The sequence below is a fragment of the Lissotriton vulgaris genome, chromosome 1_2 (assembly GCF_964263255.1).
Source record: "Lissotriton vulgaris chromosome 1_2, aLisVul1.2, whole genome shotgun sequence".
NCBI classification, from domain to species: domain Eukaryota; kingdom Metazoa; phylum Chordata; class Amphibia; order Caudata; family Salamandridae; genus Lissotriton; species Lissotriton vulgaris.
This window is the reverse complement of record NC_141686.1, coordinates 82,154,123-82,181,955: the sequence shown is the minus strand read 5'-3', so window position 1 is coordinate 82,181,955 and position 27,833 is coordinate 82,154,123. Positions and strand designations below refer to the sequence as shown.

Genomic DNA, 27,833 nt, shown 5'->3' with positions numbered 1-27,833 from the left:
CAATAGGTACAATATAGCTGAAGCACACAAGAATTATTTAACATGCTTATTACAAGAAAAAGAGAAAATATTTTTGAATATGGTTGAGAAAAGGAGAGAGAATTTCCAAAGAAAAGCAAATGATAAGAATCATAAAATTCCTAAATGGACTGAAAATAATAGGGTTCACCCCAAATGGCAAGACTCATGCTGCTATGTTGCTAGATTTCGAAAAGAAAGGGAAACTCTGTCTCCATAGAGAAAGAACAAGTTATTATAACAGTATATTCATTGGTTCCAGTGAATGTGAACACAATTTTAAGGTAATTGGGGGTTGGGGTTTCAAAGATGGAACTGAACCTGTGTTTCCTGGAATTTATTTTATATGCGGAAACAAGGCTTATTTCAAATTGCCAGATCATTGGTATGGGAGCTGTTATTTTGGAATAGTTTTCCCAAAGATATATTATGTAAATAAAATCACTGGAAACAATGAACAGACTAATGGATTAATACGTAATAAAAGAGCTAGTTTTGGTGAAATAGTAGGTGATATATTTAGTGCATTGGTACCTACCGTGGGAGTGGCTCTGAATACACACAGAATTTGCAAATTGTCAACAGTAGTGGATCTGTTATCAACTGACACTGCTGGAGGGTTCTTGATGGTCAATACCGAATTGGTTGCGATCAGACCAATGGTTTTACAAAATCGACTTGCTCTTGATACATTATTAGGGAAAGAGGGCGGAGTCTGTAGAATGTTGAAAGCGCAACATTGTTGCCCTTACATACCTGACAAAAGAGTTAAAATTAAGGGTATGTGAAAAATATTACGCATTTGGAAAAAGAGCTTAAACCACTGGAGGTTGATAGTGCATGGAAGAGACTTACTGATGGTCTCTCCTCAATAGGTAGTTGGCTTTCTAATGTAGGAAAAAGTTTTGTAGGTAGAATACTGATGCCAATGGCGGGAATGGGCTTACTGATTTTAGGGATAATATTTTGTAGCAAATGTCAGAAACACAAAAAGGCATATACAGTAAATAAGAGAGGGAAAAAGAGAAATATTGATGAACTTGAATTAGAAGAGTTGAATGGAAATATATACAAGAAAGTGAAAAACGTTCACGCAAACAATGAAAAGAAACAAAATAGAACGTTTGAAGAGATTGAATTAGGTGAATTGTGAAAAGTTGGCATATCTTTGATTAATTGGTGATGATATAAAATATCATCAAAGAGGGGATTGATGGAGCAAGGATTCACACGTAATGCAACTTGCTTGTCCACAGTCCTCTCGACATAACGTTAATGCATTAATCAACATGTTTGTCATATTAATATTGCCTTTTACAAAACATTGGGTATCTAGAAGAAGCTTGCATATGTGTTTCTACTAATGATAAACCACTTGCAATTAAAATGGCTGCTGCTACGCGGTATTTCCTACTGCGCATGTGTCTGTCATACTCACGTGACATGACGGATCTTTCGATAGGGGGAAACTTTCGCTTCTTCGCATTAGAATTAAAATGGCTGCTCTGTGTAACCGCATGCATGAAGCTTGCTCAGATGCTTTTGCTAAGCTGTTTGTTCTGCTTAATATTAACGCAAAAGTTAAAAATAAAGTAATGGGAATAGAGTAGAGATAAGTGGTATAAAGTGCATTCATTTATTCTGTGTTCTCAATCTGTTTCTTTTTCTATTCTTACATGTAAATCGTTTTGGGCCTGACGCCTATCGCTGAACTCCATATTGAAAGAAACTGCGACTGCGCAGAAGAAACACAAACCCTGAAGCATTGGCATTGAAACCCGGCCAAGTCATGACTTGCTAGAAGATGCTCCTGGGAAAGTCAACTTCTGACCCCTGTGAAGGAAGCTAAACTAAAATATGGACTACATTGTAATCATTATTGATACATTCACTGCTGGGTGGAATAAAGATGTCATGAGAAAAATAAATTGATGGGCGGAAACGTTAATTTTAATATCATCAAGAAAAGTTTCATTTTGGTATGGTGTGATGACCTCTCCTCATTCCTTGTCCAATCAAAATTGGGGATCCGTACACTTGCAATATTGGGGGGTGGTACACTGACCTGGAAAAAAGTATAACTAGGGTAGGCTTAGCTAGTTAATTTGTCCGACTTGTCCGAATAGCTGACCTGTCACTGACCCAATGCACTTAATAGGTGACCAAGAGCAGAGGGCTGCAGAGCCCTCTGTCAGAAGATTTGATAACCCAGTCGGGGTTCCGGGAAGCTGAAGTGCTGGCGAAGCACTTTGTCGGTGAAATCGATAATCCAATCGGGGTTCTGGCTGTTACCTGCAGAGAGGGAGTAGCGCAAACGTTGCAACTGAACTGCGAGTGCCGGTCTTAACCTTTGGTGGTCCTGTCCAGATCCAAATTGGCTTTACCTGTCCTGATTCAAATCTGCACCTGCAAGCCTACTGGCGACTGCAACATTTGGGGTTTCTGTCCTTTGTCCAGCCCGTGGCCAGGGTTGGTCTTCACACCATTCTAGGTAAATATAAATTTGTGTGGGTTTGTCATTGTATTTGTTTCCTTTCTCTTTACCTTTCCTACTGTTAAAGCTTCGATTACATATGTTCCCGTCTCTTACCCTCCCTTTGTTAAATGCTCAAAATCATTTTGATTTCATATTATGCTAAATGTTTGAAAACTGTTTAATACATTTTTTGCATAGTTGCATTCTGATATTGATTTTCATTATTGAGAATCTTTTGGTGTTTAATGTTTGGATCATGACCATTTAAGAAACTTAGATAAAGATTTTAAAACTTCCTGAGTCTGTGGTTATTATGAGTGCAAATGTTATTTTTTTCCCTCTATCTATCTTCAATCTAACACCCTGATCCAATAGGTTTACAGGTACCAGCTACAAGTATTGGTAAGTCAATGGTATACAACCTAGTAAGTAAAATAACTGGTAGTAGAGCGAAGGTTACCTGATTAATTTATGAGTAATTGATTATGGGCCCAGGTGAGTATGGTAAATGTATAGTCGGGTGACCTGTGCGCTCTATCAAAGGTGTACCAGCTTGCTTCAAGCTCCAGTTGGTGGTAGCCGGCGATCTCCGCTGAGGTGGGCCAGTATCTCCCCAGGTCAAACAGGATTACTTTAGAAGCCATCCCAGAGTCATTGGATGATCATCCAACTGCTCTAGAAGTAATTTGCACACTATCAGACATCATCAAGCTCTTGAAGTCATCAGCAGACTTTAGAAACTTGAGCTCGATGGCTTGCGAATGACTTGAAAATGAGCATTGATGACTTCACAAAGTGTGACTATTCCTGAAGACTTCAGGAAGATGTAAGAATGAGTATGTGATAACTTCACAAGGTGTGACTTTGGAAGATTTAGGAATGTGTATTTGATGACTTCACAAGGTGTGACTATTCTTGATGACTTCAGGAGGATTTAAGAATGAGTATGTGATTACTTAATAAGATCCAATTCTGCTTGATGATTTGAAAATATACATTCAAATCACCACAAGCATCATTTCTTTTTAACGTTATTAAATTGCTCCTGATGTTTTGAGAATGATTATACTTCTAGTGCTGATGGGTAATTGGAGAAAAATGTAACACACAAAAGCCAAAAGTGACTGCAGTGATCAAATATGAGATAGGCCACTGCGAGGAAATATGCAGCTACACAAGCTGTTTTCAACTGACCCTATACCACTAGGTTTAATTTCAGCTAGTGGTTGATTTGTCGCCCAAAAAAAAGCGACGGTCCCAACTAGTCATGCATCGACAGGAGAAAATTGTCAACTATGCAGAAGTGCTTTTTAGGTTGAGCCTGGGCAGCGCATGCCGGCTCTGTAAGGCATGCTATATTTAGGTTAGGCATAGGAGCTCTGCCCATTTCAAGTCCACCCCTTCAATTGGCTCGTGTTAGTGTCCTTGCTAAATCGTTGCTCTTCATTTGTAAATAGGCTTACTAGTCCCTCATTGATACCGCTTTGTCTGCATTTGTAACCTCCCATAATGACTGGACTTTTTAACTTGTGTCGTTACACGGTCTGTTTGATAAGTCAGTGAGCACTATTTTCTTTAATGATGTTCTCCATGTTCCACCAACAACATTGCTGCACACAGCTCACTTTTATAATGTATTTATTTAAATTACAGCATTGTCCGCTTTAACTATAGCGGCTGAGCTTATTTAAATAGTTAAAATTACATTGCGAGCCACTTTCACTCTAGCGGCGGCGGCGCGTACTTAATTACCAGTGTTGGCCACTTTCACTTTCGCGGCCCGCTACAGAACTACACATTTTTCACACTGCACAGTAGAGCACAAATGTCCGTTTTCACATATCTGCTGCACTAAAGCATGTTTTGTACAGTTTGCACACAGAGATACAGCAATGCAGTTAGCCCGTTTTCAGAATCTTAGAATAATGCACATATTCACACAGTCTCCACAGTGCTGCACTAATGCACGTTTTACCCAGTTTGATAGTGATACATAAATGCCCCTAGCTTTTAGGCTCCTGAAGTAAGGCGTGTGTTGCACATTTTAATTAAAACTGCAGTAATGCACGCTTACCTAATCTTCACAGTGCTGCAGTTGTGCTCATTTATGATTAGTCATCCTAGCCACACATTATTGCACATTTGTTTAAGTTCTGCAATGCTTCAGATGCTTTGCAACTGCATAAAAATGCAATAAAGCACATAGCACATTTTTCACAATGCTTCTGTAATCTACATTATCCGATTTTCACTATGCCACAATGATCCACATGATACTCCAAATTCTACAGTGCTGGACTAACGGAAATATCTGTCTGTTTGCCACAATGCCACCCCAAATGTACATGTATTTATATAGCGCAAATCGCCTCATCGCAGGCATCTATGCGCTTGCTTAGGGAACCCGTCCTAGTATTCCCCTGTGAGATACACCGGCAGGGTATCCACAAGGTGAAAGCCAGGCATCCCGCCGCGAGGGACCGTTGTGGAGATTAAGCAAGCTATTGCCCAGAGTCGTAGAGTGTGAACCCGTGAGTCGAGTAGGCACCGGAGCGAGTATTATCGAGTCCGTGGAATTATTGGGCCCAACCCCCGTCGGGGCGGGGAATTGAACCCTGGTCCAGGGCCGATCTCAGCTTCCGGGTCTGCCGCCTCTAACCCCTGAGCCACACCCCACGCATACCAATCAACACAATTATGCAGTAGCGAACTTATCTGTCCTACTTATGCAGTGCTGTAGTAATGCCCATTTGTGCTTGGTTTTTACAGTGCACAGTGATGGGCATATGTACTACAGCAAATACATCATGCTTTCATTATTACACACTGACAAACACTTACTAGCTCGCATACAGACACATTGCTGAAGTACAGGCAATCAAACAGGCAAACAGACACAGTTGTGCACCTGTTTTGCACCCATTCCCCCGTTTACGCACATCCAATCTTTACGGGACAACACAAGAAAACTCTTGCTGAGATCGGAAACAGTAGGAGAAATGCTGTCTCCAATTAACTTCAATTAGGGTCATGTTTAAATGTAAACAAAACAAAAATAAGGTCACTCGACTGCTGAAAAGAATCAGAATTCTGCAAACTAAATCGGAGAGCTTGTATTTTAACTGTTTTCAGCAGGCTGGTCCTAGGCCTTCTGAGGCCCCGGGCGAAAGGGAAGATGTGAGGCCCCCTAGTTTAATATTGGTCACAAGAAGTGACATCACAGAAAGTAACATCACAGTACTATTGATCTTATTTGGCATCACTGAAGTCACGCCAGGTGTACGTTGCGCTCTATAAATAATTTTAAACTCAAACTCAAACACACACACACACAACCACAACCACACACAACCACACACAACCACACAACCACACACACACACAACCACACACACAATCACAACCACAACACCACAACACCACACAACCACACACAACCACACAACCACATACGAACACACACACAACCACACACACACACAACACCACAACCACAACACCACACACACACTACCACACACATAACCACACACACACACACCACACACACGCACACAACCACACACACACACACAACCACACACACACACACAACCACACACGCACAACCACACACGCACAACCACACACACACCACACACACAACTACACAAGCAACCACACAAACAACCACACACACACAACCACACACACACAACCACACCAAGCATTGGCATAGCCAATAGGTCTCGCCTTTGGGAACTTATAAGTGTTTAGCCATGCAACAGTTAATGTGGTTGCACCAAAGATATTGTGCTGCATAACTAAATACTTAGAAGGTCCCAAAAGCGAGACCTATTGGCTATGCCAATGCTTGTTTTTATAACCCATAATACGCAAACCCAGTCACAGTGGTGTGTTTTTACATGACAACATGTGGAGTCAAGAAGACAGTACTACCCTGGTCAGTTCCAGGGATTCAAAGATCACTAAATGTAACTGAGACACTTCATTGTATATTTGGCCTGTGTCAACGAAATTCCAGCTCTAAAACAACACAATCATGGGAGAGCATCCAGATGCATACTTCTCTCCAAGGTATCAGACCTGGGACGTAAGGTGTTCGAACTATCTAGTAAAAAATAAAATATTTACATTCTAAAACTATATGGTTGATGTTGAAGCACTAAAGATCAATTTGGATATTACTGAACACGTATTTGAATCACGGGGATGTTTGTCACCAAAAGATACATATAATAATGCTAAAAAGTTAGGTATTAACCTCTGGCACAGCTGAAAACTGTTGTGGGCGGAGAATGAGCACGGTAGCCAAGGATTGTAAAGCGAGCCCCAGGTCAAAATTTAAAGCGTAGAGCACTTTTTTAAAAGGTCCACTATACTTAAACGGCAAGGTGCTGTTGCGTTCTACTAGTAACTTATGAACGTGGTTTCCACGGCAACTGATTTTGCTTCACGTACTTTTTAACGTCTCTGCTTCCTGCCCAATAGCCACCAATGGCTAAGGTGCCCACTGCCATGACAAAGATGATAACCATATTGTAGTCCAGGACAGGCTCAATAGAGGCATACATTGCCACCTTCACTGACTTGCCAAATGTATCACCAATATATGAATGAGTCCTACTTAAAACTTACAGTCCAGCTGTGCTTTCTGAAACAGACACCAAAGGCTACAAGGCCCAGGGAAGGGGGCCCCCACACTATGACCTTGCAGCTCCATCCAGTGCTTGAAGGCCTTAGAAGGGGGGCCCCCTCCCATGGGCCTTCAAACAGTAACAAGGCACTTCCCAAGAGACTGCTGAGAGCTCATCAGAGTACAAAAACAAAACAAAAAAAACCTCAGTTGAAGGGGTGTTCTTTAATAGTGGACAGAAAATAAAGTGGTAGCTGTACCTAGCTTAGATGGCAACGAGAACGGTAAATATTTTTATGTTTTGTATGTAATACTGCCCCCCTGTGTCAGATCAGTATGAGTCAGATAGTGTTTCTGCACAAATGAATTAATTGCTTTTAATTTATCGAGCTAGGAAGAATGTATCGACCACTGTATGTAACAGGCATTATTATTACCAAACTTTAGCTGTATTCAATGAAGATGAGAGACACTGCCCTATCAAGATTCGAAGGCTGCTCCCTCCTCCCCTCACCCACCTACTTTTACCTGTGTCCGGCTTGTGCTGGAACCAAAGGGGCCTTCTGTTGCCTAGATACAAAATGCACAAACAGCGCCGATAATGGCCGGTACTTAACCGAGGCGCTGCCCTGCCCCTGACATTGTGAGGCCAACATAATTGCTGGCCCAGCCATTGTGCCGTCCCCCATTCAGGTTGTCGCTTCCCCCACCCGTAATGTAATCAGGTGAGGCAGGGGGCCCTGTGGTGGGCTGAGGAGGTGTGACCTTTCACAGGGGCGCAAGGCCCCCTAAGCACGAGGCCCTGGGCAGCTGCCCACACTGCCCATGCCTAGCGCCGGCCCTGGTTTTCAGGGTGCCGCTCGTAGCCGGAGTTTGTGCTGCTTGTTTTGTTGCTGCTCCTAACGCACGGGGACAACAAGGACCAGGAGCACTTGGACGACGCTCACCTGGGCTTGACGCCATTTCCCCACAGCGCTATTTCACGGCACGCGGCCCCCGCTTCGCGAGCGCCTGGCGAAGCCAGGGCCAAGGGCGGGCCCGTCTGAGCCCGTCCAGGCCGGGGCCGGGGCCGGGCTGGGCCCCCCATCGAACATTCAAGGAACTGTAAGCATATTTATAAATTGGACTTTGTATTATATAGCCCATTTGACATTCTATTTTCTGTTTGTGAATATAATAGCATGCAGTCAAAGGATAAATGGCGGCACGTGCAGGAAAAGGGAGAAAGGCAGCGATTGGTGGGAGTGTTACGGGAACACTGGATAATGTAGATTTTCCTAGTATTTATGACGGAAAGTCTTAATTTTATTAAAGACACGGAGGCGAGTATCATGCCTTCTTTTCCTGCTTTATTTTGAATAGCGATTCAGAAAAGGGGATGGTGATGAACAGAGCGTCTGAATTAAGCAGACCACTCTTACCCAGTCCAAAGATCAGGGCTTGATCCATCACCGTTATTTATCTCACTGCACCATCCCAGCTCAGAATCTGGCTATATGCAAATCAGTCTGTCCCTGGCCCAGTGCATCATGGGAACAGGGCAGACTAAACTACCAAGCCAATTCTTCACCAGAAAGGAGACAAGCTACCGGGGACCGGTTTCTGGCATTTCAGCCTTCTTCGGCCCGGCTTGCTTGAATCCTGATGGTGCAGTGAGAAAGGGACTCATGTCTGAGTATACCCTGCCACACCTATAGTGGCCAAAAACGATTCAGAAAAGGGGATGGTGATGAACAGAGCGTCTGAATTAAGCAGACCACTCTTACCCAGTCCAAAGATCAGGGCTTGATCCATCACCGTTATTTATCTCACTGCACCATCCCAGCTCAGAATCTGGCTATATGCAAATCAGTCTGTCCCTGGCCCAGTGCATCATGGGAACAGGGCAGACTAAACTACCAAGCCAATTCTTCACCAGAAAGGAGACAAGCTACCGGGGACCGGTTTCTGGCATTTCAGCCTTCTTCGGCCCGGCTTGCTTCAATCCTGATGGTGCAGTGAGAAAGGGACTCATGTCTGAGTATACCCTGCCACACCTATAGTGGCCAAAAACGATTCAGAAAAGGGGATGGTGATGAACAGAGCGTCTGAATTAAGCAGACCACTCTTACCCAGTCCAAAGATCAGGGCTTGATCCATCACCGTTATTTATCTCACTGCACCATCCCAGCTCAGAATCTGGCTATATGCAAATCAGTCTGTCCCTGGCCCAGTGCATCATGGGAACAGGGCAGACTAAACTACCAAGCCAATTCTTCACCAGAAAGGAGACAAGCTACCGGGGACCGGTTTCTGGCATTTCAGCCTTCTTCGGCCCGGCTTGCTTGAATCCTGATGGTGCAGTGAGAAAGGGACTCATGTCTGAGTATACCCTGCCACACCTATAGTGGACAAAAACGATTCAGAAAAGGGGATGGTGATGAACAGAGCGTCTGAATTAAGCAGACCACTCTTACCCAGTCCAAAGATCAGGGCTTGATCCATCACCGTTATTTATCTCACTGAACCATCCCAGCTCAGAATCTGGCTATATGCTAATCAGTCTGTCCCTGGCCCAGTGCATCATGGGAACAGGGCAGACTAAACTACCAAGCCAATTCTTCACCAGAAAGGAGACAAGCTACCGGGGACCGGTTTCTGGCATTTCAGCCTTCTTCGGCCCGGCTTGCTTGAATCCTGATGGTGCAGTGAGAAAGGGACTCATGTCTGAGTATACCCTGCCACACCTATAGTGGCCAAAAACGATTCAGAAAAGGGGATGGTGATGAACAGAGCGTCTGAATTAAGCAGACCACTCTTACCCAGTCCAAAGATCAGGGCTTGATCCATCACCGTTATTTATCTCACTGCACCATCCCAGCTCAGAATCTGGCTATATGCAAATCAGTCTGTCCCTGGCCCAGTGCATCATGGGAACAGGGCAGACTAAACTACCAAGCCAATTCTTCACCAGAAAGGAGACAAGCTACCGGGGACCGGTTTCTGGCATTTCAGCCTTCTTCGGCCCGGCTTGCTTGAATCCTGATGGTGCAGTGAGAAAGGGACTCATGTCTGAGTATACCCTGCCACACCTATAGTGGCCAAAAACGATTCAGAAAAGGGGATGGTGATGAACAGAGCGTCTGAATTAAGCAGACCACTCTTACCCAGTCCAAAGATCAGGGCTTGATCCATCACCGTTATTTATCTCACTGCACCATCCCAGCTCAGAATCTGGCTACATGCAAATCAGTCTGTCCCTGGCCCAGTGCATCATGGGAACAGGGCAGACTAAACTACCAAGCCAATTCTTCACCAGAAAGGAGACAAGCTACCGGGGACCGGTTTCTGGCATTTCAGCCTTCTTCGGCCCGGCTTGCTTCAATCCTGATGGTGCAGTGAGAAAGGGACTCATGTCTGAGTATACCCTGCCACACCTATAGTGGCCAAAAACGATTCAGAAAAGGGGATGGTGATGAACAGAGCGTCTGAATTAAGCAGACCACTCTTACCCAGTCCAAAGATCAGGGCTTGATCCATCACCGTTATTTATCTCACTGCACCATCCCAGCTCAGAATCTGGCTATATGCAAATCAGTCTGTCCCTGGCCCAGTGCATCATGGGAACAGGGCAGACTAAACTACCAAGCCAATTCTTCACCAGAAAGGAGACAAGCTACCGGGGACCGGTTTCTGGCATTTCAGCCTTCTTCGGCCCGGCTTGCTTGAATCCTGATGGTGCAGTGAGAAAGGGACTCATGTCTGAGTATACCCTGCCACACCTATAGTGGCCAAAAAAGATTCAGAAAAGGGGATGGTGATGAACAGAGCGTCTGAATTAAGCAGACCACTCTTACCCAGTCCAAAGATCAGGGCTTGATCCATCACCGTTATTTATCTCACTGCACCATCCCAGCTCAGAATCTGGCTATATGCAAATCAGTCTGTCCCTGGCCCAGTGCATCATGGGAACAGGGCAGACTAAACTACCAAGCCAATTCTTCACCAGAAAGGAGACAAGCTACCGGGGACCGGTTTCTGGCATTTCAGCCTTCTTCGGCCCGGCTTGCTTGAATCCTGATGGTGCAGTGAGAAAGGGACTCATGTCTGAGTATACCCTGCCACACCTATAGTGGCCAAAAACGATTCAGAAAAGGGGATGGTGATGAACAGAGCGTCTGAATTAAGCAGACCACTCTTACCCAGTCCAAAGATCAGGGCTTGATCCATCACCGTTATTTATCTCACTGCACCATCCCAGCTCAGAATCTGGCTATATGCAAATCAGTCTGTCCCTGGCCCAGTGCATCATGGGAACAGGGCAGACTAAACTACCAAGCCAATTCTTCACCAGAAAGGAGACAAGCTACCGGGGACCGGTTTCTGGCATTTCAGCCTTCTTCGGCCCGGCTTGCTTCAATCCTGATGGTGCAGTGAGAAAGGGACTCATGTCTGAGTATACCCTGCCACACCTATAGTGGCCAAAAACGATTCAGAAAAGGGGATGGTGATGAACAGAGCGTCTGAATTAAGCAGACCACTCTTACCCAGTCCAAAGATCAGGGCTTGATCCATCACCGTTATTTATCTCACTGCACCATCCCAGCTCAGAATCTGGCTATATGCAAATCAGTCTGTCCCTGGCCCAGTGCATCATGGGAACAGGGCAGACTAAACTACCAAGCCAATTCTTCACCAGAAAGGAGACAAGCTACCGGGGACCGGTTTCTGGCATTTCAGCCTTCTTCGGCCCGGCTTGCTTCAATCCTGATGGTGCAGTGAGAAAGGGACTCATGTCTGAGTATACCCTGCCACACCTATAGTGGCCAAAAACGATTCAGAAAAGGGGATGGTGATGAACAGAGCGTCTGAATTAAGCAGACCACTCTTACCCAGTCCAAAGATCAGGGCTTGATCCATCACCGTTATTTATCTCACTGCACCATCCCAGCTCAGAATCTGGCTATATGCAAATCAGTCTGTCCCTGGCCCAGTGCATCATGGGAACAGGGCAGACTAAACTACCAAGCCAATTCTTCACCAGAAAGGAGACAAGCTACCGGGGACCGGTTTCTGGCATTTCAGCCTTCTTCGGCCCGGCTTGCTTGAATCCTGATGGTGCAGTGAGAAAGGGACTCATGTCTGAGTATACCCTGCCACACCTATAGTGGACAAAAACGATTCAGAAAAGGGGATGGTGATGAACAGAGCGTCTGAATTAAGCAGACCACTCTTACCCAGTCCAAAGATCAGGGCTTGATCCATCACCGTTATTTATCTCACTGCACCATCCCAGCTCAGAATCTGGCTATATGCAAATCAGTCTGTCCCTGGCCCAGTGCATCATGGGAACAGGGCAGACTAAACTACCAAGCCAATTCTTCACCAGAAAGGAGACAAGCTACCGGGGACCGGTTTCTGGCATTTCAGCCTTCTTCGGCCCGGCTTGCTTGAATCCTGATGGTGCAGTGAGAAAGGGACTCATGTCTGAGTATACCCTGCCACACCTATAGTGGCCAAAAACGATTCAGAAAAGGGGATGGTGATGAACAGAGCGTCTGAATTAAGCAGACCACTCTTACCCAGTCCAAAGATCAGGGCTTGATCCATCACCGTTATTTATCTCACTGCACCATCCCAGCTCAGAATCTGGCTATATGCAAATCAGTCTGTCCCTGGCCCAGTGCATCATGGGAACAGGGCTGACTAAACTACCAAGCCAATTCTTCACCAGAAAGGAGACAAGCTACCGGGGACCGGTTTCTGGCATTTCAGCCTTCTTCGGCCCGGCTTGCTTGAATCCTGATGGTGCAGTGAGAAAGGGACTCATGTCTGAGTATACCCTGCCACACCTATAGTGGACAAAAACGATTCAGAAAAGGGGATGGTGATGAACAGAGCGTCTGAATTAAGCAGACCACTCTTACCCAGTCCAAAGATCAGGGCTTGATCCATCACCGTTATTTATCTCACTGCACCATCCCAGCTCAGAATCTGGCTATATGCAAATCAGTCTTTCCTTGGCCCAGTGCATCATGGGAACAGGGCAGACTAAACTACCAAGCCAATTCTTCACCAGAAAGGAGACAAGCTACCAGGGACCGGTTTCTGGCATTTCAGCCTTCTTCGGCCCGGCTTGCTTGAATCCTGATAGTGCAGTGAGAAAGGGACTCATGTCTGAGTATGCCCTGCCACACCTATAGTGGCCAAAAACGATTCAGAAAAGGGGATGGTGATGAACAGAGCGTCTGAATTAAGCAGACCACTCTTACCCAGTCCAAAGATCAGGGCTTGATCCATCACCGTTATTTATGTCACTGCACCATCCCAGCTCAGAATCTGGCTATATGCAAATCAGTCTGTCCCTGGCCCAGTGCATCATGGGAACAGGGCAGACTAAACTACCAAGCCAATTCTTCACCAGAAAGGAGACAAGCTACCGGGGACCGGTTTCTGGCATTTCAGCCTTCTTCGGCCCGGCTTGCTTGAATCCTGATGGTGCAGTGAGAAAGGGACTCATGTCTGAGTATACCCTGCCACACCTATAGTGGCCAAAAACGATTCAGAAAAGGGGATGGTGATGAACAGAGCGTCTGAATTAAGCAGACCACTCTTACCCAGTCCAAAGATCAGGGCTTGATCCATCACCGTTATTTATCTCACTGCACCATCCCAGCTCAGAATCTGGCTATATGCAAATCAGTCTGTCCCTGGCCCAGTGCATCATGGGAACAGGGCAGACTAAACTCTGTCCCTCACCACCCCTTGTTGTAAATATTTTTGTCCACCCTAAGCGTGGAAGGGTATTCTCAGATGTGAGACCCTTGCTCATTGCACCATCAGGATTCAAGCAAACCGGGCCGAAGACGGCTGTAATGCCAGAAACCGGTCCCCGGGAGCTTGTTTCCTTCCCAGTGTAAGAATTGGCTTTTGTAGTTTGGTTTGCCCTGTTCCCATCATGCACTGGGACAGGAACAGACTATTTTGCATACAGCCAGGTTCTGAAACTGGGATGGTGCAGTGAGCTAAAAAACGGTGTTGGATCTAGCCCTGATCTCTTGACTGGGTGAGAGCTTTCTGCTTAATTCAGAGACTCTGTCCCTCACCACCCCTTGTTGTAAATATTTTTGTCCACCCTAAGCGTGGAAGGGTATTCTCAGATGTGAGACCCTTGCTCATTGCATCATCAGGATTCAAGCAAACCGGGCCGAAGACGGCTGTAATGCCAGAAACCGGTCCCCGGGAGCTTGTTTCCTTCCCAGTGTAAGAATTGGCTTTTGTAGTTTGGTTTGCCCTGTTCCCATCATGCACTGGGACAGGAACAGACTAATTTGCATACAGCCAGGTTCTGAAACTGGGATGGTGCAGTGAGCTAAAAAACGGTGTTGGATCTAGCCCTGATCTCTTGACTGGGTGAGAGCTTTCTGCTTAATTCAGAGACTCTGTCCCTCACCACCCCTTGTTGTAAATATTTTTGTCCACCCTAAGCGTGGAAGGGTATTCTCAGATGTTAGACCCTTGCTCATTGCACCATCAGGATTCAAGCAAACCGGGCCGAAGACGGCTGTAATGCCAGAAACCGGTCCCCGGGAGCTTGTTTCCTTCCCAGTGTAAGAATTGGCTTTTGTAGTTTGGTTTGCCCTGTTCCCATCATGCACTGGGACAGGAACAGGAACAGACTAATTTGCATACAGCCAGGTTCTGAAACTGGGATGGTGCAGTGAGCTAAAAAACGGTGTTGGATCTAGCCCTGATCTCTTGACTGGGTGAGAGCTTTCTGCTTAATTCAGAGACTCTGTCCCTCACCACCCCTTGTTGTAAATATTTTTGTCCACCCTAAGCGTGGAAGGGTATTCTCAGATGTGAGACCCTTGCTCATTGCACCATCAGGATTCAAGCAAACCGGGCCGAAGACGGCTGTAATGCCAGAAACCGGTCCCCGGGAGCTTGTTTCCTTCCCAGTGTAAGAATTGGCTTTTGTAGTTTGGTTTGCCCTGTTCCCATCATGCACTGGGACAGGAACAGACTAATTTGCATACAGCCAGGTTCTGAAACTGGGATGGTGCAGTGAGCTAAAAAACGGTGTTGGATCTAGCCCTGATCTCTTGACTGGGTGAGAGCTTTCTGCTTAATTCAGAGACTCTGTCCCTCACCACCCCTTGTTGTAAATATTTTTGTCCACCCTAAGCGTGGAAGGGTATTCTCAGATGTGAGACCCTTGCTCATTGCACCATCAGGATTCAAGCAAACCGGGCCGAAGACGGCTGTAATGCCAGAAACCGGTCCCCGGGAGCTTGTTTCCTTCCCAGTGTAAGAATTAGCTTTTGTAGTTTGGTTTGCCCTGTTCCCATCATGCACTGGGACAGGAACAGACTAATTTGCATACAGCCAGGTTCTGAAACTGGGATGGTGCAGTGAGCTAAAAAACGGTGTTGGATCTAGCCCTGATCTCTTGACTGGGTGAGAGATTTCTGCTTAATTCAGAGACTCTGTCCCTCACCACCCCTTGTTGTAAATATTTTTGTCCACCCTAAGCGTGGAAGGGTATTCTCAGATGTGAGACCCTTGCTCATTGCATTATCAGGATTCAAGCAAACCGGGCCGAAGACGGCTGTAATGCCAGAAACCGGTCCCCAGGAGCTTGTTTCCTTCCCAGTGTAAGAATTGGCTTTTGTAGTTTTGTTTGCCCTGTTCCCATCATGCACTGGGACAGGAACAGACTAATTTGCATACAGCCAGGTTCTGAAACTGGGATGGTGCAGTGAGCTAAAAAACGGTGTTGGATCTAGCCCTGATCACTTGACGGGGTGAGAGCTTTCTGCTTAATTCAGAGACTCTGTCCCTCACCACCCCTTGTTGTAAATATTTTTGTCCACCTTAAGCGTGGAAGGGTATTCTCAGATGTGAGACCCTTGCTCATTGCACCATCAGGATTCAAGCAAACCGGGCCGAAGACGGCTGTAATGCCAGAAACCGGTCCCCGGGAGCTTGTTTCCTTCCCAGTGTAAGAATTGGCTTTTGTAGTTTGGTTTGCCCTGTTCCCATCATGCACTGGGACAGGAACAGACTAATTTGCATACAGCCAGGTTCTGAAACTGGGATGGTGCAGTGAGCTAAAAAACGGTGTTGGATCTAGCCCTGATCTCTTGACTGGGTGAGAGCTTTCTGCTTAATTCAGAGACTCTGTCCCTCACCACCCCTTGTTGTAAATATTTTTGTCCACCCTAAGCGTGGAAGGGTATTCTCAGATGTGAGACCCTTGCTCATTGCACCATCAGGATTCAAGCAAACCGGGCCGAAGACGGCTGTAATGCCAGAAACCGGTCCCCAGGAGCTTGTTTCCTTCCCAGTGTAAGAATTGGCTTTTGTAGTTTGGTTTGCCCTGTTCCCATCATGCACTGGGACAGGAACAGACTAATTTGCATACAGCCAGGTTCTGAAACTGGGATGGTGCAGTGAGCTAAAAAACGGTGTTGGATCTAGCCCTGATCTCTTGACTGGGTGAGAGCTTTCTGCTTAATTCAGAGACTCTGTCCCTCACCACCCCTTGTTGTAATTATTTTGAATAGCAGCAAGATAAGCAACAAACTACAGATACCCAGAAGGCACAGCAGGAAACTACTGACCAATGGGGTTAGAGTAAACAAACAAATGACCAATCACAATCAGGATAGTATAAATGGCCAGCTCTGACCACACGAAGTCCTCTTTTCTTGTGCGAGAAGTCAAAGAGAATGCATAAACAAAGGAAAAATAGACAATAAAATGCAAAAAGTCATAATCCAAGCCAGAAGATCCTGTAGGAAACTCAGGACTGCAGGATAACACTGGAGGACACTCCTATTGAAACGAAGTGAAGAACCAGATGAAGGAAGTCCATCCACGGGAACAGGTGCAGAATTAGTTAGAGGCTGGTGGTAAAGCCGGAGTTCCTAAGGGTGGGAAAAACAGAGAAAATTAGAAGAGTAGTGGTGGGATAATACTCGCCTCCGTGTCTTTAATAAAATTAAGACTTTCCGTCATAAATACTAGGAAAATTTACATTTTATGTCAAGAACGGAGGCTCCTATTATGCTTGTTCAAAGCATATCAACAACTACAGAAGAAGCATTAACAACAGGTTTGCAATAAAATGTTTTGAAAATAGCATAATTAGACCAATCTGCTGATTTCAGGATATCGTCCAAACGAGAGCCTGCCCAAAATGCTTTAGAGGCCATAGCACCCCTGGCGGAGTGCGCACCGAAAGCAGAAACAATGCCCGCAAGGGACATGATCCACCTCACCCAATGGGATAAAGTGGCAGAGGACACAGGATGATGGGGTTTGCGAAAAGAAATGAGCAATTGCGAATGAGAGGAAGACCTGAGATCAGCAGTTTTTCGTTCGTAACTCTTTAAACATTGTCCAACACAAAGTTGAGGTTGCGAAGGAAAATAAGGATAAAACACAGATTGTAAATTAGTTTTGGTACGCCTGTGAACCTGAAACAAAACACCGGAAGGTGAAAATTGTCTGTGAGACAAATCCAAAGCCTTGACATTAGAAACACGTTTGATTGAAATTAAACATAACAACATGGTGAGTTTGGCTGAAAGCATTTTTAGAGAAGGAGCATCATTGTCAGGTCATGAAATAAACAATTTGAACACCAAATTAACATCCCACAAAAAGGAATACTTAGCCAATGGAGGTTTTGAGAATCGAACTCCACGAAGCAGTCGACATACCACAGGGTGGGAACCAACAGGTTTATTGTCAATAGGACAATGATTCAGGGAGATAGCAGATCTGTACAGATTAACAGTGCGATAGGATTTACCCGCACTGGCTTCGGAAGCCAAGAAATTAACCACGAGGCTTAAAGGAGCTGAAAAGGGATCGACAGACGGTTCCATACACCAGCTTGCCCATAAAGACCAAGCAGACTTGTAGGCTCTGGAGGTGCCAGGGGCCCAAGCTCTGCTGATAAAGATTGAAGCCTCCTGTGAAATAAAGACGTCAGACGGGGAAGTCCGGAAATCTTCCAAGCTGACAGAACTAGAGATCTGTCCAGAACCATGGCATGAGGAAGGTCCTGCGGGTCCAGCAGGAGATCCTCGCTGAAGGGAAGAAGGACCGGAAAGTCCACTGCCAGTTCCAAGAGAGAGGGGAACCAGATTTGAGCCTGTCAGAAAGGAGCCAGGAGAACCAAGGATGTCGACTGACGACAAACCTGGGCCAAAACCCTGTTGATCATCAGGAACGGAGGAAACGCATAGTTGAGATGCAGTGACCAGTCCTGTAGAAAGGCGTCTGTTGCGAGAGCAAGCGGGTCCGGTCTCCAGCTGAAGAAAACGGGAAGTTGGGAATTGAGCCGGGAAGCAAAAAGGTCGATAGAAAAGGGACCCCATTTCTTGGAGAGAGAAAGAAAGACGGAGGCAAGCAGCTTCCAATCGCTTGAATCTCGAAGATATCGAGAATGCCAATCTGCTATGGCATTGAGACTGCCAGGAAGATATTCCGCTCGGAGAGAAAGTTTGTGTTGAAGACAGAATTCCCAAAGACTCTTTGCTAGTTCCGCTAGCGGTTTTGAATTTGTGCCACCTAGATGGTTTATGTAGCAGACCGCAGAAACATTGTCCCTCCGAAGGAGAATGGAACAACTTGCCTTGTTCTTTGCCAGACTGCGGATTGCAAAGGAGCCTGCCAGCATCTCTAAACAGTTTATGTGCAATGACGACTCCTCTGGAGACCAAGTACCTCCAGTCGAGATTGAACCACATCGGGCGCCCCAACCCGACAGGCTGGCATCTGATTCTAATACAAGATCTGGGGCCGTTGCAAAGATCGTCCTCCCGTTCCACGCATCTAAATGGTCTATCCACCATTGTAGTTCGAGACGGGATTCTAGGTCTAACTGGATAAGATCTGAATACGCCAAGCCTTGGCGAAGATGACGAATCTTTAAGCGCTGCAGGGCTCGATAGTGTAGCGGCCTGGGAAAAATCGCTTGGATGGAGGCTGACAAAAGACCTACGACTCTTGCAAGGGAACGTAGAGACACCTCGGAAAGGCGAAGAATTTGACATAACTCTGACCGAATTGCCGAAATCTTGGATTTTGGAAGGTAAAGAGATGCGGTGGAAGAGTCCACGCGGAAACCTAGAAATTCTACACTCTGGGAAGGGACTAACATGGATTTCTCGGAATTGATGAGGAACCCCAGATCCAGGAGGAGAGACTGAGCGACATTGAGATGGGAAAGAAGAGTTTGCTTGTCCGAGTGCATGATCAAGATATCGTCCAGATAAATGATGAGACGAATACCTAGAGAGCGCAGATAGGATACCACAGGCTTCATCACCTTGGTGAAGCACCAAGGAGCGGAAGAAAGATCAAAAGGAAGCGAACAAAACCGGTAAGTGACACCGAACCACTGAAATTGAAGATATTTCGTGTGGGACTCGTGTATAGGAATTGAAAGATATGCATCTTGAAGATCGAGTCTGACCATCCAATCGGATTGGCGCAAGGTATCCCTGAGATGGAGAATGGTCTCCATCTTGAAGTGGCGATAAACCACAAACTGGTTGAACCACTTGAGATTGATGACTGGACGAACTTTTTTGTTCTTTTTGCGAACCAAAAAGAGTGAGCTTGGAGGAGGAGCTACGACAGCAAGCAAGATGGCCGCATAGTCTCCCGGCTCCGCTGACCTCCGACTTTCGCTCGAAGATCCTGTCATCTATCCTGATTTCCCGTCCCATATCCGTGTGTATGAACTAATCTGCAGTCCGATGGAGCGATCCCGAGATTTTTCCGACATTGTGGAGTGGAGTAATGTCGAGGTTTGATTTGAGGCCTAACCCAGTCTGGAAGCCGGGGTCTCGAGTGCTGGTCCAGCCAGGTCCTAGTTGAACAACAGCGGATCGGTGAGGGCGGCAAGGTCAGGTCCATGGAACTTTCAACATCTTTTGGATTGCTTTGTTGCCGATCTGCTGCCTGGCACCGTATCGGAGGTGAGGAGACGAGTGACGCCCGAGGCGGTGTGGTGGGGGTCCCTGACCCGGAGGCCTAGCGTTCGCATCGCCGGTGCCGTTGGGTTGGAGACTTGGCGCGCACTAACGCATGTTGACGATCTGTCCCTCACGGTTCATTCCTGCTCCGACTAATCTTACCCCGGGGAAGGCGACTCTCCGTGGGGATCACTATGCCTGATGTTATGCGGAACCCGGCGGAGCGGGCTAAGTGCGGCCCGTCATTGCGGTCAGTGCTGGCAGCCATTGAGGCACTTCAGGCGACTATGGAGGCCCAGATCTGGAATCTGATGTCGGCAGCGGATGGAATTAGAGGATCGGGACCGGACCCTGACTCGCTGCCCGAGACCCGGCGGCCAGATCACTTCCCGACAGACACCCCAGCAGTGCATTCAGACCCGGTGCTTGGAGCTGTACCTGCCTCTACAGAAGTGGAACTGTTCGAACATGCTGAGATCGGCGTTTCAACTATATGGTCGGAATCTTTGGTTCTGCAACCGCGGAACATTTAACTGCTGTTCCCGATTTGGAAACCTTTGGTCAAAACTGTGAATTGTGTTGGATTGTGTTGCACCTCCTTCCCAGCTGGTCCATCAAGATGGCGGACGGGACAGTGCCTGGCCTTGGAGTCGGGGAGGGGCATCGTTGGAACCGGCCGTCTACTTTGGGATTTGCCATCCTTTCTCCATCTAACATACCATATTTCGGCAACTTCTGTGTAAATTTTGACAATTTGACGATGGGGCTCTACTTATCGGAGGGAATCAGCAAATTTGATCGACGGGGCCAAGGCTAAGACTGTTGTTTGGGGTTTCACACTATGGTTTCATCGGTAATGGGATTGCTTTACTAGGTTAACAGAGACCGGGGCGGGGTTTATAGTTTCCTCCGGTGTACTTTTCTATTGTGGTCTGCTCGATTGTGTCAGCTTTGTGGGGGATTCTTCGTTAAGGCGGTGGGGAGAGACCGGGAATGCGTATGATATAGCCCTCCTCCATTTCTCCGTTTAGGGTAGGGGTTTAGTCCCTTCTTTCTTTCTCTTTGTTCTTCCTATATTGCGGGTTTCAGTTCTTTGGGGCGACAGGCACGCTGCTAGGGGGGTAGGCCGTAGTCATCTGCAGGGGAGCAGGGTGGGGGGTTGGGGGAGGGGATTTTTTTTCCGTATTGTTTCTATGGCCTTTTTTCTCTTTCTTACCTTTCCTTGCCTTTTCTTTCGTTTCTCCCTTTTTCGGGTCAGCGTAGTGGGTCCATTCTTCTGTCAATTCTCGACTTTTTATCCGTGCCTATACTTTTCACGGTATTTCAGTATCATTGGGCGGGCGCTTAACTGGTGCGAACTGTGATTGTATGCTTGTTTATCCTGAATTGTATGCCTTAGCGCCACTGTCTTAAATGAGATTGAGCTAATTGTGGAAATTCTACTATTTTGCCCGCCCTTTATGCGACTTTGTGATATTGTATGGCACCTGATCCTTCTATTTGTATATTGTAAAATGGAGCCTTTAGTATCCTGTCATTCGCATGGTATGGTCTATAGCCAGTTTTAATTGAAGTTGTGATACATACGCTTCCCGGGAGGCCGAGTCTTGTCCTAACTGATTTGCTGTGATGAAACTGATTAGCGGCCGGCCCTGGTGGTTGTAGGACCATATTTGTAACTGGTTGAAGTATTAATAAAGGTCCCCCCCCCCCAAAAAAAGAGTGAGCTTAGAAAGCCTGAGGGATCGAAGGGAGCGGCAAGAATGGCTCGTTTTTGGAGAAGATTTTGAACCTCTTGAGAGCCGAGCAGAGCTACGTCTGCGGAAAAAACCAACGGAGGAGGAAAAATAGACTGGAAAGGCTGAGCGTAAAACTCTATGAGATAGCCTTGAACGGAATTGAGGACCCAAGGGTCTGCAGTAAGCACGCGCCACCTGTGAAGAAATAGAGCAAGACGACCTCTGATAGGAGGGGGAGGGCTCACCTTGGTTGTTGACGTTGTTGTTGTTGGCACGGAAACCTTTCTGTCCTCGGCCCCGGAAGCCACGTCCTCTTTGGGGATAAAACTGTGACTTGAACTCTTGATAGCCTGAGTTGGCTGCTCCTCTGGAACCTTGGTTCGGATAACCGCGGCCGGAAGAGCGGTTCCTGCCTCTGCCGGCCCTGCCAAAAACCCGAGGGGCAAACACTTTTTTGATGGAAAATTGGGCCTTGTCCAAGGAAGCAAAAGTGGACACGTAACGGCTGAGATCCTTGACGAGGGAATCTCCAAACAACAGACCGTCGGCCTTGACACCCGGATCCTGGGTAGCCAAGTTGGCCAGCTTCGGGTCCAATGTGATCAATAGGCCCTTACGGCGCTCATGGATAATTGCCGCATTGGCGTTGCCTAACAGACAAAAGGATCTCTGGAGCCATAAAGAAATTTCTTCTGGATTAAGTCAAGTCAAGTCAAGTCAGAGATTTATATAGCGCACTACATACCCAGAGGGTCTCAAGGCGCTTGAGGAGGGGAGGGGAGTTACTTGTCGAATATCCAGGTTTTAAGTTGCTTTCTGAATGCTAGGTGGTTCTGTGTGAGACGTAGGTGGGTGGGGAGTGAGTTCCAGGTTTTAGCTGCGAGGTAGGAGAAGGATCTACCTCCCATGGTGGTTTTATTGATGCGAGGAATGGTAGCAAGGGCTTGGTTGGAAGATCGTAGCTGGCGAGGGGGGGTGTAGAAGGAAAGTCGTGTGTTGAGGCATTCGGGTCCAAGTTCGTAGAGTGCTTTGTGGGCGTGGGTTAGGAGTCGGAAGGTAATCCTCTTATTGACGGGGAGCCAGTGGAGGTTTTTCAGGTGGTTAGAGATATGGTCTTTGCGTGGGATGTCTAGTATGAGTCTGGCTGATGCGTTCTGGATGCGTTGGAGTTTTTTCTGGAGTTTTGCGGTGATACCGGCGTATAGGGTGTTTCCGTAGTCCAGGCGACTTGTAACCAGTGCATGGGTGACTGTCTTTCTGGTTTCGGTGGGGATCCAGCGAAATGTTTTTTTGAGCATGCGGAGGATGTTGAAGCATGAAGATGAGACTGCGTTGACTTGTCTGTTCATCGAGAGAGAGGAGTCCAGGATGACGCCCAGGTTTCGTGCGTGGTCCGTCGGGATGGGTGCTTTTCCAAGGGCCTCTGGCCACCAAGAGTCGTCCCAAGCGGAGGGGGAGGTGCCTAAGATAAGGACTTCTGTTTTGTCTGAGTTCAGTTTCAGACGGCTGTGCTTCATCCACTCTGCTACTTCTTTCATGCCTTCATGTAGGTTGGTTTTGGCGGTGTTGGGGTCTTTGGTGAGTGATAGGATCAGTTGGGTGTCGTCTGCATAGGAGATGATGTTGAGGTTGTGTTGGCGAGCGATGGTCGCGAGGGGGCTCATGTATACGTTGAAGAGGGTGGGGCTGAGTGAGGAACCTTGGGGTACGCCGCAGATGACTTCAGTGGCCTCGGACTTGAAAGGTGGGAGGCGGACTCTCTGGGTTCTTCCGGTGAGGAATGAGGTGATCCATTCCAGTGCTTTTCCTTGGATCCCGATGTTATTGAGGCGCTGTAGGAGAGTGCTATGGCAGACTGTGTCGAAGGCTGCGGAGAGGTCGAGGAGGATGAGGGCGACTGTGTCTCCGTTGTCTAGTAGAATTCGAATGTCGTCCGTTGCTGCGATGAGAGCGGTCTCCGTGCTGTGTTTGGCTCGGAAGCCGGACTGTGAGGGGTCGAGGGATTTGTTGCTTTCGAGGAAGGCGGCGAGCTGGTTATTGACGGCTTTCCCGATGACTTTGGCCGGGAATGGTAGGAGCGAGATGGGGCGGTAGTTTTTGAGTTCGGTGGGGTCCGCTGTGGGTTTTTTCAGAAGGGCGCTGAGTTCGGCGTGTTTCCAGCTTTCCGGGAAAGTGGCGGAGTTGAGGGAGCAGTTGATGACGTCTCGGAGGTGTGGTGCTATGATGGAGTCTGCTTTGTTGAAAATGTGGTGAGGACATGGGTCTGTGGGGGATCCTGAGTGGATGGAGTTCATCAGGCGGATGGTGTCCTCGGTGGAGATTGGGTTCCAGTAGTTAAGGATGTTCGAGGGGGGTGCAGGTACGGCAGAAGATTGGGTGGGATGGTCTCCGGGTTGGATGTCGAAGCTGTTGTGGATGTCTGCAATTTTGTTGTGGAAGAATGAGGCTAGGGAGTCGCAGAGGGCTTGCGAGGGGGTGATGTCGTTGGAGTTGGCTGAGGGGTTGGTGAATTCTTTGACGATGTTGAATAGTTCCTTGCTGTTGTGGGCGTTGTTGTCTAGTCGGTCTTTGAATGCGGTTTTCTTGGCAGTCCGGATCAGTTGGTGGTGTATGCGGGTGGCGTTTTTGAAGGCGTTCCTGGTGCTGGTGTTTGGGTCTTTTTTCCAGGTCTTCTCCGGGGAGCGACAGAGTTTCTTGGATTTCTTAAGGTCATCATTGAACCAGGAGGCGTTTTTGCTGCCAAGTTTGATTTGACGTTTTTTCGGTGGTGCTAGGATGTCGGCGCTGTTGGATAGCCATTGGGTGAGGTTGAACGCTGCTTGGTCGGGGTTTGAGGAGTAGGCAGGTGGGTTTTGAAGAAGCGATGAGGAGATCTGGTCGATGGTGATTTTGTTCCAGTTTCTTCGTAGAGTGGGTTGGAGTCGGTTGTGAGTGGTGGTTTTATTGTAGAAAAAGTGTACGCAGATGTGGTCCGTCCACTGGAGGGTAGTGGTGTGACTGAAGGAGACCTGTTTGCTGGAGGTGAAGATGGGGTCGAGTGTGTGACCTGCGATGTGGGTGGACGTAGAAACAAGTTGTTTGAGCCCGAGGTTAGCGAGGTTGTCCCGAAGGGAGGTGGTGTTGCTGTCGTTGCTCTTTTCCAGGTGAAAGTTGAGGTCTCCCAGTAGGATGTATTCCTCGGAGGGGAGGGCGTGTGGGGTGATGAAGTCGGTGATAACGTCGCTGAATTTTGCACGGGGTCCTGGAGGTCTGTAGAGGAGGGTGCCTCTGAGTGTGGTCTTGGGGTCGGTGTGGATCTGGAAGTGAAGGTGTTCGGCGCTAGCTAGGTTGACGTCTGAGCTGGTTGAGATGCGGATGGAGTTCTTATGGACGATAGCGATGCCTCCTCCTGTTTGGTCGATGCGATCCTTACGGATGATCTTGTATCCTTCCGGGATGGCAATGGTGATATCTGGGGCTGAGGAGGCGTTCATCCATGTTTCTGTCAGGAAGGCGACGTCGGGAGAGATGGTGTCTAGTAGATTCCAAAGTTCGATGGCGTGTCTGTGGACTGAGCGGGTGTTGAGCAGGATGCATTTTAGGTGGTTGGTGTCGGGTCTCTGCTTGGTTTCGGTGGATGAGGAGTTGGGTTTGGTGCTGTCGAACTTGCAGGAGTTGCATGAGAAGGGTCCATGGGTGTGACTAGGAGCGGCTTGGACGCAGTTGGGGGAACGGCCGGGGTTAAGGGCTAGGAGGGTGGTGGCATCATAAGTAATGCGGGGTGGTGGGAGGTACGAGGGCCAGGGGGTATGGCGCTGGGCGCGGTCCAGGCGCGGACGGGCGTAGACGGGCTTACCTTTGGCGCACCTTCGGCGCGACTGGGGGGGGTCCGAACCGTCCAAGCGGGCTGTCTCCGCCATGTCCAAAACCCAGGCCAAAGGACCCACGACATCCAAAAGCTTGTCCTGGCAAGTGGACCAGGCCTTATCCACACCCCTGCGAGGATCTTTGCCAAACTTCGAGAAGAAGGTAAGAAGCGGATGATCTATAGAAGGAGTAACAGTAACCTGACAGGGAAGGGAAGGTTTGGGACACTCAGACTTGAGTTTAGCACGAACAGACTTGTCCAAAGGCAGGCGGAGCTTGGAGGATATGTACTCCCCCACATGTGGAGTGGGGAACCACTCTGTAGAGTTAGGATGTCTGATAGAAGCGGGGTCAAACATAGGATTGCCCTCCGAATCCAACACAGGCTGAGATGCAAAAGCATCCAATCTCGCTTTCTTGGGGGAAGGAGGATCAACCAACTGAAAGAAGTCTGCCAAATCATCAGTGTCACCTAAATCATCGTCATCATCTGTGTCAGGAATAGTATTAATGACCAGCTTCTTAGGAACCTCCACATTTTTTGTCTTAGTTTTACTTTTAGACATAGAAATCTTTATCCCCTCCTTGGTGGGAAGCCTGGGAGGAACCACGTCCTCAGTCAAATGCGAGGAGGACTCGCGACCCAAAAGTGACACATTTTTGGCAAGAGAAGTGGAAGGAACCAGTTTGCGTTTTCTGCTATCCCCCGCAGAATGGGCCAAAGCTTTGGTCATGAGGCTTAAAAGAGAATTCTCCATGTAATTAGAAACAAGAGTCATGGAAGCCTCGACAGCAGTCTCCACAGAATTATTAATAAAATGACTAAGGTCAGACTTGAAAGCCTCGCTTTCTTCAGTGTCCAATTCGGGAGAACTTGGAATCTCCATTATCAGAAAAACAGTAAACAAGGGGTTAATGGGACCAGGAAAGGCAAAGGGGCGTGAACGGGCCGGAATGGCAGGGAGACACTCCCCTGGGGGCGGGCACCGTGTGAAGGAACAGCGAGAGGCAGTCGGGCAGCAGAAAAGGCACAGAGCACAGACCAACTGCCGGTGAAGAGCAGAGAACTGGAGCGGGAAGCGCGCGCAGCGGTAAGAACCATACGCTGCAGCGCGCGAGGGGGAGGGCCGAACCTGCGGGACCGGAGAAAGCCCGGGGAAGCGAGCGCGAACACGCTCGAAACAAAATACAAGTGCATTACGAGTCAAGCAATAAAACGGCAATAACCATGCAATAACCAAGAAATAAACACAGTAAAACAGTTAATTCATATGCGACTTATCTGACTGCGTAGCAGCAAGAAAAGAGGACTTTGTGTGGTCAGAGCTGGCCATTTATACTATCCTGATTGTGATTGGTCATTTGTTTGTTTACTCTAACCCCATTGGCCAGTAGTTTCCTGCTGTGCCTTCTGGGTATCTGTAGTTTGTTGCTTATCTTGCTGCTATTCAAAATAAAGCAAGAAAAGAAGGCATAATAGGAGCCTCCGTTCTTGACATAAAATTTTATAACTAGGGTGTGAGGGTGGGTGTGCAGCCGGCCGGAAAAGCAGGCGAGGAGGCCGTATATAGTGTGCTATACTGGTTGTTTATTGTAGAGAGTCAAAGAGGAATGTCACAGGGGAAAACAGAGAAGGCTCCAGGGTACGGGATCCGCTCCGGGTCTTGGGTACAGCTCCCGGTCTTCGGGTACTCCAACGACGGCTCCGGTGACGCGGAGGATCCACGGAGGGCAGTAAGAGAAAGAGAAAACAAGGGACAGTTAGTCCTATCCTAGTCTCAGGACACTATGTACCGCTCACCGTCGCCCGGGACGTGTATTGAAAGGGACGGAAAGAGACAGTGAGGGAAGGGAGGTATCGGGAGGTAGGAACACAGGTCGGTTGAAAGAAAGGGTGCTTAGGCGGGACGTGAAGGGAATGGTTGGGGCATGCAGTGGGGTGCTATACAACTATACTACAGTGCAGGGGACGTGACACTAAAGAGATAGGGGAGAATGTACAGGGACTTTACAGGGGCTCCTAGCGAGCAGGAAATAGGAAGGTTTAAGGCACTCACGCGGTCCGCCGTAACTCTCCAGTGAGTTACGGCCGCTCTTCAGCCACCTCCTGTGGACTCCACCACTCTTCGGTCCACACGTCT

The 27,833-nt window shown here is 47.7% G+C and overlaps 1 protein-coding gene across 1 annotated transcript; it reads right to left on the bottom strand.

Annotated features, from left to right (window-relative positions):
• Positions 1-766: 766 nt before the first annotated feature.
• Positions 767-26,579, bottom strand: LOC147733957 (uncharacterized). Its single transcript, XM_086952467.1, has 3 exons — positions 25,715-26,579; positions 22,092-22,550; positions 767-774 (listed from the first exon to the last, which is right to left on the bottom strand). Exons 1-3 carry the CDS (start codon positions 26,577-26,579, stop codon positions 767-769), a joined length of 1,332 nt encoding a protein of 443 aa, XP_086808593.1.
• Between the last annotated feature and the right edge of the window lie 1,254 nt (positions 26,580-27,833).